Source organism: Leucopleurus acutus, assembly GCF_964270905.1.
Source record: "Leucopleurus acutus genome assembly, chromosome: 11".
Taxonomy (NCBI): Eukaryota; Metazoa; Chordata; class Mammalia; order Artiodactyla; family Delphinidae; genus Leucopleurus; species Leucopleurus acutus.
Window position 1 is genome coordinate 6,788,258 of NC_139152.1, and position 12,887 is coordinate 6,801,144.

Consider the following 12,887-nt stretch of genomic DNA (forward strand, 5'->3'; position numbering starts at 1 on the left):
TGAGGACTTTGGGGATCAAGAGCTGTACACCGATGTGTCACAGACACACCAGAGTCCCACATAAAGTTGTGCATAAAGATGGCCGTCCAACCAGCACTAGATGAGGGCGGGGCAAAGAGAACCTGGCGGGTGAGGAGTCACAGACTGAGCACAGGTGACTCCTCTGTTACTGGGCTGCACGAGGGTGAGGTATCCCCCCGCCCCCCTACTCCGCCAGGATCACGGCCCCGGCCCCGCCTCCCACACGCACCACGCAGAAAGGCCACTCCCTCCAGGAGCACAGCTTTAATTCCGGGCTTTTAGTGTATTTACAAGTCCACAGCTCCAGCGGGAGCACCCTTTGTTCTGTGCCTCCCCTGCCTTGGGACACTTCGGCTTACTCTGTGCTTGTCCAGGCAGGGGGACAAAGGTTCTATTAGTGTACGTAATGGAAACAAAGATTGCTTATCTATTGTGAAACAGGCTCAGGGACCAACCAGGGGCCCCCAAGCAGCCTTGCTGGGTTCTCCAAGTCCAAAATGGGCAATGAGGCGCCCCTCATCCCCGCAGCCACCGCCTGGGCTCCTGGCACACTCAGCCTCTCTCACGAGTAACACACATTCCACATCACACAGACACACACACTCTGACACACACACTACACACAGCTCACCCGCTGGCAATGCTCAGGCAGCTGAGATATACACTGAGGGAGTAGCACCAGGTTAAGTGGCTGCCAGATCATGCCTGCTCCGCCAAGACCCTTCCCCTCCAGAAAAACGGGGATCCAGAGGGCATCTCGCAGGTCCTTCCAGGCTGCCTGGGGCAGGAAGCAGCCGTCTCAGGGCTGCCCGCAGGGGCCGGGGCGTGGCCTCATCGGGGAAGGCGGGGCTCGGGCGCGAGGGGGGCGGGGCCGCCCAGCGCTTCCTCGATGTCCTCCAGGCAGCCGAGCAGGTCCATGTCGCGGAGCACGCGGCCCAGCAGCTCCAGCGTGGCCTCGCGCCGCGGGGTGCGCCGCCGCCAGGCCGCCAGCATGCTGTACTGCGCCTCGCGCAGGCAGCGCAAGTTCTGCAGCTCCAGCCGCTCGATTTCGTGATCACTCAGCCCCAGCCGCCGCACGAACTCCTTCCAGCGCAACGGGGGCACGCCGTCCACCACAGCGTACAGTGTCGCGGGGTCAGCTGCCGGGAGGCGGCGCGGTGAGCCCGGAGCGGCGGCCCTCCCCACCCGGCCCACGCCCACTCGCCCCGGGCGCCCCGCCCACCCGCCTCCCCGGCCGGGGTTCCCTGCGAAGATGAATGAGGAACTCACCATCTGCGAGCGGAGCGGGGGCGCTGGGGGCGCTGGGGGCGCCGTGGGCGCTGGCCTCCCACTTCTGCACAGGGGTGGGGACGGGGGTGGAGGCTGGAGGCGCAGGGAGGATGGGGCCAGCCCCTTGGTGGGGCGGGGCCATCTCTCTGGGGAGAGATGTGACTCTGAAGTTGGACCACGGGGGGTCACAGGGGGTGAAGGTGGGACTGGAGGCAGGACTGAAGCTCGGGATGGGACTGAAGCTTGGGGCCGGGGCCAGGGGCTCTGGCTCCCCCTGAGAGAGAGAGAAGGCACAGCATTAGCGGGGAAGAGGAAATACAGCCCCAGCCCTCCTTCTGGATTCCGGACGGGAGTTGGGGCTAGAGGGAATCAGGGGAGCCCCAGGACGATTTGGGTGATTTGGGTGTAACACCCAAATCACCGATTCCGGGTGATTTGGGTGTTACAAGATGACAACGGACAGTCAGGGAAGACTGCGGGTAGTTCCCCGGTTTCACCTTACCTCCTTTACAGGAGCCGACTGCCCACAAACTGAGAAAAAAGAGACAAAGCGTCACCGATTTCACTTCCTCTCTCAACCCTGGCGCCCATCATGGGGCTGGCGGTGGGTACTTGTGGTGACATGCTTCAGGGCCTATGTGGCCCCAGGGACGAGAGAGCTACTGATGCAGTATGAGCTCTCACCAGCCGTCCAAGACCACCTCGTGCCAGTGGGGTCCTCGCCAGCGAACTAAGGGGACACTCCTCATCTCCCTCCATGCCTGTGCACCCCTCCCTCCCGCCTCCTCTGAAGCCTCCTCCTGCATTCCTACCAGCACCCTTTCCCTTCCCAAAGGCCCCACTCACCGATGGAGTAGAGCTTGGGCTTCCACCGCTGGTATCGGCATGCTAAAACAATGAGGAGGAAGGATGCCAGGCAAAGACCAAATACGATCACCAGGGGCAACAGTACTGTGGTGCCTGGAAACAGAGCAGATTGTGGTCAGAGGAGAGGGGCTCTGGAGGTAGCAGGGCAGGACGGATGGGGAGGGGCATGACTAGGAAAGGGTCCATGGGCATGGGCACCAGGATAATTCTCCTCACCTGGGTCCTGAGAGTTGTTACTAGTTACAGGTAGAGCTGGACATAACTTCTCGCACTCCGTGTTCTTACAGCTAAAAGAAGAGAGAGTGCTGGTGAGTAGGGGCCCACCGTAAGAGGAATACAGGAAAAAAAGAAAAAGAAAAAAACCACACAGATTGTTGGAAATTCTTGGCTTTACAAATATTTTAGCTATCTCTTGATATAATGGAAATTAATCCTATCTTGGGAATTGATGCGGAGGAAAGAAACATTAGTTAATCCCCAAATCATTTCATTTTAGAGCTGGATTTGATCTTGAAGAAGCTATGTAGAGGGCTTCCCTGGTGGCGCAGTGGTTGAGAGTCCGCCTGCCGATGCAGGGGACACGGGTTCGTGCCCCGGTCTGGGAGGATCCCACATGCCGCGGAGCGGCTGGGCCCATGAGCCATGGCCGCTGAGCCTGCGCGTCCAGAGCCTGTGCTCCGCAACGGGAGAGGCCACAACAGTGAGAGGCCCGTGTACCGCAAAAAAGAAAAAAAAGAAAGAAAAAAAAGACGCTATGTCGAAAAAGAGTTAAAAGCAGTCAGAGTCAGGTATAAATTCCAGCCCCATTCATTGGCTAGCAGTGTGACTCCAGGCAAATCACTTCACCTGTAAGCCTCAGTTTCCTCATCAGTAAAACAGGGATCCTACCCACTGTCAAGATTGAGGATTAAGTGAGATAATTATGCCTGACATATAGTAAGCCCTCAATAAATGCTGACTGTCATTGAATTGTTATTTTATCACTGTTTTACTGATGAGAATCCAGTGAAAAAAAGGTTAAAGAGCTTTTTCTCTAGATGACACTGCTGATGACAGCACCTAACTTTGAGAGAGGGGTCTAGCATGCATGTGAACAATTAAAAAACACATCTTGCTGGGGGCAGCCAGAGAACACTCTAGAACAAGCACATCTTCCCGTTTTGGAGCTGGCACTGGGCAGCATGGACTAATGAGAACTACATCAGGGGTCCTAGAAGGAACTTGAGGAGGTGAGTTCTCAGCAGGAATCTGAAAGCAGGGAGAGGTCATTTTGCCCACCTCACAAGCTCCTGGTGAGAACCACATGGAAGGGGTGTAGAAGTGCTTTTAAGGGGAAGAAATTCGTGGGAAAAAGAACATAGTTTCTTGTCAGACACTTTGTGGCTATTTTTTGTGGTCCTTACAGCTTTGCCAACCTGATGTCATTATCCTTACTTTAAAGGTAAAAACAACTAAGGCTCAGAGATGTTAAGTCACTTGCCCAAGCTCACACAGCCTGAGATGTTAAACCCAGGGCAATTCAACTTTAGAACCCTCAGTTTCCTCTTTGCAAGCAAGTGTGCAAGAACAGCCCCTGCAGAGCCAGGAGTGAGGAGGTGCGGTCAAAGGGACTGGGGAGGAAAGTGCATACTGCATTAAACCTAAGATCAATAATCAGAGACATTACGATTTACATCTTACACACACACACACACACACACACACACGCACAGGTGCCAACTGAACCATGATACACCGTCAACTGTTGTAAGATGCAGTATGATTTCAGAGATGTAAAAGTGTATTCCTAGAATCCATAGTAGGGTCTGTTGCTCAAGAATCTGAACGTCTTCCAAAAAACATCTGAATGTCTAAAAAGAACTTCAAGTCCTTGCGGTATGCGCCTCTATCCACAGAGACTTCATGAGATTTTAGGAACAAGTTGGGGGCAGGGAGGACTGTCTGGTATCTTGACATGAAGTGTCTCCCATCCAAACAGCCTGCAGGAGCCAGAGCACCTCCCACAGTCTCCCCCTCCCATGCCGATCCGGTGCCCAGCAGCCAGCAGAAGTACTCACTGAGCACAGGAGACGCACTCAGCATCTCTTAGAAAGAACCCCACGTGGCAGTGGCAGACGGTGTCCTGTCTCTCCTTGCCTGTAGGGAGAGATGCGGCACAGCTGAAGGAGGATGGCCCAGCACACTGAGGGCCGGAGGGAGAACCGGGGGGGCAGGGGTACAGCAAGCTGGAGACCGCCCTCCGGAGACGGGGTGACCAGCTGGGTCGGGAGGGCCATGCTCACAGGAGTGGTGCACCGTGCCGTTGGGGCAGAGGCTGCAGTTCAGACACTGGAACAGAGTTTCACTCCAATACTTCCGATACTGGTTCTTCCTGCAGCCACACACGGTATCCTTGTCCACTGCGCAAGGAGCAACCTCCACCTGGAACATTTCTGGTGCGGGGAGTAGATGGGGTATGAGCTCCCACTGTCCCCACCGGGTGTGTCTCTCTGGGTAACGCACGCTCACACCCATGCATTCGTTCACTTGCGCACATGCATCCCTGCCCACCCGCAGCAGCACAGCTTCGTACCTTCCCCTGGAGACAAGACGCGCACACCCACCTGACCCAGTCGGTTTAGAGCCCCGCCCCCCTGCTGGGACTTACCTTTCCGGCACTTGGAGCAGCTCAGACATTGTCTGAGGTGGTTCTCCGAAGCGGTAAAGGTGCCGCGGGCACACACCCTGCAGTCCGTGTCCAGCCCCGGGCCCGGACAATCATTGTACAGGTAGGTACCTGTGATTGGGGGGTCGGGGTTAGGCTGCAGCCAGGAGCCCCAGCCCCAGGACGGCCCGGGCACCTCCCCGAAGTCCCTGGGAGAGGAAAGGAGGGAGAAACTCCCAGCCCTGGAGAGGCAGCCAAGTCAGGGACCCCACGTTCCGGAACATCTGGAAAGAGCAAAGGGAGAAGCAGGGCCCCTGAGGAGCCCCACGGTTACCCCTCCTCCTACCTTTGTGGCACTTGGTACAGCAAATGGAATTATTTTGAGGGTGGCTATATTTCCCTTGGGGACACGAACTCTCTCTCTTCTCCCGGTCCCCGGGGTGAGGGACCAGCCCATGAATCCCCGCGGGGTACACATCCACCAACAGAGCCCGGAGCACCTGGGGAAGAGTCAGATGGAGAAGACCCCATCAGGAGAGGGAGGGGTGGGGTCTCAGAGGGAGCGAGTCTAAAGCCTTCCCAGCTCAAGTCTTTTCTCAGCGGAACATTCTCCCCAGGCCACTCCTGCTCACACGCCACGTTCTCCTCTAAGCCTAGGCTGCCGGCACAGTGCCATCTAGTTGTTCTCTGGTTGTCCTGTGTGTGCGTTTCTGTCCTTCCAACTCAAGGCTGGTAAACTCCAGGCACGGGCTGTATTTTATCCTTATTTCCCTAAAGCAGCTGTTAGTGCTGGGCACAAGGCAGATGTTCAAGGAGTTTTCTGGGTTGGGAACAGGACCTTCCTTCCGACGAGTAGCCCTAAAGATCGGGGTGGCGTTTCTCCATCTGGGTGCTGCGTTCACAGCATATTCACTTTGTGCACGTTCACGGAGGTGAACAGTTAGGATCTGTGCACTTTCCTGAACTATGTTATGCCATTAAAAAGGTTTTTTGTAACCTCAGATTGGAGTGGAGGTGAGTGATGTCCCTGTGGGGGCCATTCCTGGACAGCGGGCAGAAGCCACAGGAAGAGTTTCTTTGTAAATCTGTACAAAACCTCACTCAGGATCCTGCCCTCGGACTCCGTGCTGCATCCCCTTCCGCCAGTAAACCTGCACGAATACCCCAGGTTGGCCAGGGCAAAGGGGGAGTGGAGAAAAAGGGAAAGTTCAGGGTCAGGGATGGGGGTAGAAAGGTGATGAGGTTTAGGTGGGGCGGGAGGGGGCACAGGCATGGAGGTTACATGTAATCGTAGCCAGCTGGAGGCTGGGGGTCTGGCTCAAAGACCACCGAGCCAGGAGCTGAGGGCGTGCCAGGGAGTCCCTCTGCCCTCTGCACATCGGGGTGTCCGGGGAGCCTGTTTTCCGGCCCCAGGCCGGGCCCCCCGTCCCGGAATCACTCGCCCAGCCCTGGCTTCAGAGCTGGGACGGCACGGCCAGGAGGCCGTGTTGAGCTCCAACCCAGACTTTGCTGTTTCACCTCCTACCAGCCTCTTCCTGGCTTTCCCTGGCCCTTGATTTTGTTTTCTCTGCTACAAAGCCCGCCTTACATGAAGATAAGAGGATGTCCTCCAAGGATGTTAAACTTGGGGAGCAACAGGCTAATCAGATCCCAGAAACCCCAGCCCAGGACAGGAGGGCCTGGTAGCCCAAGGCTGTAGGCAGGTCACACCCAAGTCCCCCGCTAGGTGTCGCTGCAGCGGCCCGGAAGCCCAAGCCCCCGCCCCAGCCCCACACAGGGGAAGCCACACTCAGAAACCCAGCTGCCACCCCCCAGGGGTGTAGGGCGCCCTCCCCACCCAGGGAAGGGTGGCAGCACCCTTCCCTGGCCACTCCTGCGCTGTGCCACCTCCCCTGAGAACAGGGCTGAGGCTTCCAGAGCAACAGGAAAAGCTTGGAGTGTTTATGGGAAGGACTTCCCAGTCCTGAGAGTGTGGTTCCTTTCCCCGAAGAAGGGCTCACAGCACCTAAGGTCACTGGCACTTGGAATTCCACCCAGGAGGCTGGGAGCAGAGCCAACCGGCAGAGACAGCATCAGGAAAAAGAACGGCGGCGGGTTGGGGTGGGGTGAGGGTCCTTCCCAGGAAGGAGGGAGAGGCACCTTCTCCGTCCACGTGCCTCCCACCGCCATCTCCAGCACTTTGGGGGTTAAGTCAGATCCGGGAAAGGGAAATCTTTTCCCAGAAGCTCTGCCCGGTGACTCAGGCCAGAGGGAGGGAGGGAATCTAGGGGAGGGAGAGGGAACCAGCAGCTTCCCCAGCTCCTCAAGGGTCATGAGTCAGCAGAAAGGCTGAAGGGACCAGCCCGCAATTGGGACCCGATCCGATCCCTTCCTCCTGTGGGCCAGTCTCTCCCTCCAATCCCCACGCAGAGGCCCCTTTCCTCCCCTTCTCCTCCCAGGAGCCAGGCAATGGGCCTCAGTCCCCCTTGGCCCCACTTTTTCGGGAAATGGCTCCCTATCCCATTCCATCCCAAAGGGAAGTCTCGGCCGACCCCCTGCTTCCTCCCGTCAGGTCACTACCCGCCCCTCCCTGAGGGCCACTCAGCTCCTTCCCACCCCTCAGCATCCTTCCTTCAGACCCAGCCCCGCCCAGGCTCCTCCTCCGGGTTCAGCCAGTCTCTCTGCGGGTTTGTCCTTTCCCTGGCTTCTCACGTGAGCCCCACCCCGCCCCCGACACTTCCCAGTTCCAGAAGGGAGCAAACCAAGGCTGCCCTCCCACCCGGGTTCATTGCCTTCCCACAGCCTGACTGGTTCTGGCCAGCTGGGTTGGGCTTGGGCACCTCCCTGGGGTCCTCAAACAATCCTTAGGAAACGCGGCCAGTTCTGAGGCTCCACACGCCCCTCCCACAAGCCCACTGGCAGCACAGGCAAAACTCCAGAGCCCTGAGCACCCAGTTCCGGGAGGGAGCGAGCAAGACGGGATGTAAGACAAGCAGCACCATTTCCCCGGGTCCCCCCAGTCCCCAGCAGCCCCCGGAGCCAGCCCACTCCGACCCCAGGAGCCAGCAGGCACCGTTCCTCGGCACTGGCTGGCTCCAGTGCTCAGCCGCCGCATCTTGCAGCAAAACAGCGGAGATAGGTGAACTCTGAGCGCCCAGACCCCAGGCAGCCTGAGTGCCTGTGGCCTGGAGCAGGGGAAGCGCAGGAAGCCGGGGCGCCTGTGGAGAGACGGTTGAAGGGGTGGCCCAGCACCCCTCCAGCTCCCCCATAACTTCCGCCTAGGGAGTCTTTTAAGTGTGACTTCCTGTGCTGGGGCCACGGCTTGGGGGCGGAGGGGTGGACCCTGTGGTCTAGCTCCCACCCAGCAGCCTCACCGTCCCGTCCTGCGTTCATCTGTTCATTAACTTAAAATGTCTTGTGTTCATTGGATGTCAAAATCTTTGGGGAGCTCACGACAGCTTCTCCTCCAAGGCCCAGTTGAGGCCCGGCCTCCCTCCCCGAAAGCCCCCCATTAATGAGGTTTCCCCCCACTCCAGCTCATGAGATACACAGCCACCCTATGAACTTTAAAAATATGAATAAACGATACCTATTTTGGGCTCTTACCATAACTACCTAGGGTGAGTGGATACGGTCTCCCCAAACAGACCATACACTATGCGATGAGAGATGAGAAAGTGTTTTGGTCAGAGATAATGTCTAATCCTCCGCACCCAGAACTGGAAGAGGGAAATAAATGTGGTTTGACTGGGTGATTTCATGACTATCTGTCTTCCACTCCAGTCAAGGCCAGTGAAAACCAAAGTGGGAAGATGGGAGTCAGTGCCTCCCTGTAGGTATATATTTATCTCCAGGGGAGAGTTCCCCTCTCCTTCCCACACACATGCACAACCGCAAACACCCTCACAGGAGATGCTGACAAGCCTTCCCCTCCTTCTGAGCATCCCTGGTGAGTGAAGGTTTTGTGTCACTTACGAACGACACAACGGCAGATGTGAGTCTGAGAACCTCTGCTCTGGCCTGTTAGATGCCCACTTCACTTGGCTATTCTCCAGACCCTCAACATACCCCAAAGGAAATCCATCGACCTCCTGACCTGGACAGATGTCACACCATCAACTTCTCTTTGCCACCCTTCTCTCCTCAAAGCCCCCATCCCTCCTGTGCTGCCATCCAGTCTGTAGTCCATCTTGCCAAACCTCCCCTGTCATCTCTCAATCCTTTCCAAGTCCAGGGGTTGCCTCACACCCGGATCACTGCAACCGTCTTCCCGCCTTTCTCCTGCTCCAATCCATCCTACACGCTTTCTTATCTGCATTTAAGCTTCAACTTGCACCCACAGGTGTGGGAATCTTCCTTTCCGGGGCCGGACCTCAAACATCATTTCCATGGGTCACTCTTTCCCTGAATGAGAACTTGCAGAGGTACCTCACTGCTATACTGGACACATGCCCAGGTGCAGCGGCCCTGAGAGAACCATTTATGAATGAATGAATGAATGAATTCCTCTACCTGGGACCACAGTCAGGACTCTCTCTCCATCCCTTCCCCCACTTCCTCCAATTTTCTCTTTCTCGCTTCTTCTTGTTCCTCAACAGGGTCCTTCCCCTGCAGCCAAGGTGCTCAGCTTCCTGCCACCACCAGCCCCCAACACAAAATCCCATCTCTCCGTTCCTCCGCTCTACCTCAAACCAGTCCCCTTTCCAGCCTGCTGCCAGTGAGTGGCTTTAAAGCTCAGCTCCAAAACCACTCTTCTATGAGGCATTTCGTCCCTCATTCCATCCTTTATTCATTCAACAAACAGTTACGGAGCACGGTAGAGACGCAGGTCCCGCAGGGATGCCCAGGTGAATACATGGCTTGAGCTCTCAGTTGGGTCAGAGACGGGCGACTGTGGACTCTGCGTCTCTGCAGGGAGCACGGGCGCTGGAGCTGAGATCAGCTGAGCAGAAAAGGCAGCAGGACGGCACTCACACCCCTCCCGGTGCTGCCTCCCATGGGTGTTCCAGGGCACCACATCGCAATGCTTTTGTGGGCATTTCTCCCCGGAGTGCTCTAAAATCATTTTTTGCTGTAAGCTGTCTTGGCTCCAAGACTGTCAGCTCGTTGAGAGCAGCAAGATCTTATGTGCTCTGTTACAGTCTCTCCCGCATTCTTCCCCCACCTCCACGCCCCCCCCACCCCCGCCGCCACACAATCACAGTTCCCTGCATTGCCCATTGGAAAGCCCGTGGACAGCCTCACCCAGCACTGCACACCTCCTGTTTCCCCTCCAGCTCCAGGCTGAGCTTGGTCCCTTAGCTGTCACACCCCAACCCGGGCTGGTTCAGCTGCAGTCCCAGGCACATTCCTTCATCTGTTCAGGCTCCCCCGTACCTCTGTTTTCCAAACGCAGAAGCCACTGAGTAATTACAACCACTACTGATACTATTAACAATAGGAAAGCTAACGTTTCTTGAGTGCTTTCTGTTTGCTATACCCTGTTCCTGTACTAGAATAGAGACTCCATGAAGGCGGAGACTTTTGTTCACTGCTGTAAGTCCAGCACCTAAAAGAGTATCTAGTGCCGAGCAGGCAGAAATGAATGGAATACTTAATATATATCTATCTATTTCATCTTCAGAACGACATTATGAGGTAGTGACGATTCTGTCCATCTTAGAGATAAAGAAGCAAGGCATGAAGGGTTATGTTAACCTGCTCAAGTCCAGGCAGCTAGTCCCTGAGGGAGTCAGGACAGGACCGGGGGATTCACTGCCAGGAGACAAGAGAAGGCAGGGCAGCTGGACGGGGAGCAGGGGGACCCTCTGGGGAGGACAGCCTGCACAGGAGGGAAAGGTGGGCCTGGGGCCACAGGAGGTGGCGGGGTGCTGCGCAGGGAACTAGGGTCTAGAAACGTGGACTAAAGCAGAGGGAGCGGGAGGAACTGGAGAGAAAGGTTCAGAAAGGAGACTCGAGAAGTCTGAGGAGATGGGACAGAAAAGAAAGGGATGATTTGGGGACACAGTACAAGACCCTGGGGGAAGAAGAGGTGGGGGAGGAGAGGTGGGGGAGGAGGGGTGGGGGAGGAGGGGTGGGGGAGGAGAGGTAGGGGAGGAGGGGTGGGGGAGGAGGGGTGGGGGAGGAGAGGTAGGGGAGGAGGGGTGGGGGAGGAGAGGTAGGGGAGGAGGGGTGGGGGAGGAGAGGTAGGGGAGGAGGGGTGGGGGAGGAGGGGTGGGGGAGGAGAGGTAGGGGAGGAGGGGTGGGGGAGGAGGGGTAGGGGAGGAGGGGTGGGGGAGGAGGGGTAGGGGAGGAGGGGTGGGGGAGGAGGGGTGGGGGAGGAGGGGTGGGGGAGGAGAGGTAGGGGAGGAGGGGTGGGGGAGGAGAGGTAGGGGAGGAGGGGTGGGGGAGGAGAGGTAGGGGAGGAGGGGTGGGGGAGGAGGGGTGGGGGAGGAGGGGTGGGGGAGGAGGGGTGGGGGAGGAGGGGTGGGGGAGGAGAGGTAGGGGAGGAGGGGTGGGGGAGGAGGGGTGGGGGAGGAGGGGTGGGGGAGGAGGGGTGGGGGAGGAGGGGTGGGGCGTGGCGGTTGGGCCAGGGAAGAGCAGGAGCCCTGAAGAAAGCGACCAACGCAGTGCCCCCAGCTAGGTGGAGGCGAGGGGCTGGCTTTCTGCGCAGGACGACTGCAGGACGTGGAGGGCTCAGGGATGCATTGCAACAAGGCTGAAGCAAGAGAAAGGGACATTTTCCAGTGACGAAAACACGTCTACCAACTTCCCCAAACGGAGCTGTGGGAGAGGAGAGCAAGCGCTCTGTTGTCTGGGTCCCTGGGAAGGGCTGGGGGGCAGGTCCAGGGCTCTGAGGCGGGGGAGGAGGGTCAGGCCCACAGACAGTGGCCACAGATCCAGGGTGAAAAGTGCCCCCCGGGGGGGAGGCCTGGGCCTGGGGAGGCCTATCCGGCTACCGACCCCCCTCCCAAAGGCCTCCAACACACGGCACCCCAAGCCTACCCGCCCCGAGCCAGGGCCTCTCCCAGACTCAGTTTCCCCACTTCGCTGGCATCCAGTCCCTGCCCTCCAGCACGGTGTGCTCAGCCGGGCTCACCGGCAGCCCCGCCTGTCCACGGCCCAAGACTGCTGACCTGCCGGACACAATTCAGAACCATCTGGACTCTGAGAGGACAGACCTTTCTCCCACTCCTTTCGGTTTCTTAACAAACTCCCCCGCCCCCGCCGTGGGCACCTGCCCCCGTCTTCCTGGCAGCCCGGGAACCCCTTTCCCTCCGTGCCTTTCAAACTTCTCCCTTGCTCCCGACTCAGGGCGGCGAATGAATGGGGCAGTGTTTGAGGTCAGGCCGCGCAGGCCTGAGGCTGGGGCCCGGCCCTCGGCTCTCTCCCGCCCCAGGCGCCGCTCGCCCGCCAGCCCACTCCGCCCTCCGTCCCCCGTCTCACCAGTGGCAGCAGCAGGCCAGGCACGGTGGGGAGGCCCATGTCCGGCCAGCTGTGGCCTCTCACTCCCCCATCAGGGCTCAGGCAGTGATGGACAGAGGCGACAGTGGCAGCGACACAGTCCCAGGATGAGCAGGGTCCGGAGTGGAGCCCGGGCGTCGGGCAGGGGAGTGGAGGGTTGAGACTGGGGCGCGGATCACAGCCGGGTCCCGGGGACCTCAAACCCGGAAGGCCGGCACTGCAGCCTGAGTTCGGAGAACTCAGAGAAAAGTCAAGCAGAGAGGAGGTGGGAGGGGAAGGGAGAGGGGGGGTGTTGCAACTTCAGGACAGGAAGAGCCGGGGTGGAGGCGGGTGGAGGCGGGAGGAGGCGGGTGGAGGCGGGAGGAGGCGGGAGGAGGCGGGAGGAGGCGGGAGGAGGCGGGAGGAGGGGGGCCAAGGTGCCTTAACCTTTTGTACCCAGTGCGAGCGCGGGCGCCCGGATCCAGCTGCCCTGCCACGTGCGCGGGTCTGACCACTCCCACCCAGACACCCAGGAGCGCCGGCCCCCTGCCCCCTCCCCCCATCGCCCGGCCTTTCCCAAATGAACCATAGTAGAAGGACTCGGGGCTTTGGAGTCAGATTCGCTGGGTTCCAGCTCAGGATTCTCTACTTTTTAGGTGGGTGGTGTTGGGCAAACTCGGATGCT

The 12,887-nt window shown here is 58.5% G+C and overlaps 1 protein-coding gene across 1 annotated transcript; it reads right to left on the reverse strand.

Annotated features, from left to right (window-relative positions):
• Positions 1 to 276: 276 nt before the first annotated feature.
• Positions 277 to 12,266, reverse strand: TNFRSF1A (TNF receptor superfamily member 1A). The gene is made up of 10 exons (XM_082849250.1): positions 12,206 to 12,266; positions 5,148 to 5,301; positions 4,805 to 4,933; positions 4,440 to 4,589; positions 4,215 to 4,293; positions 2,374 to 2,444; positions 2,137 to 2,250; positions 1,793 to 1,821; positions 1,291 to 1,564; positions 277 to 1,160 (listed from the first exon to the last, which is right to left on the reverse strand). The coding sequence occupies exons 1-10, from the start codon at positions 12,242 to 12,244 to the stop codon at positions 853 to 855; spliced, it is 1,347 nt and encodes a 448-aa protein (XP_082705376.1). The 5' UTR covers positions 12,245 to 12,266; the 3' UTR covers positions 277 to 852.
• Between the last annotated feature and the right edge of the window lie 621 nt (positions 12,267 to 12,887).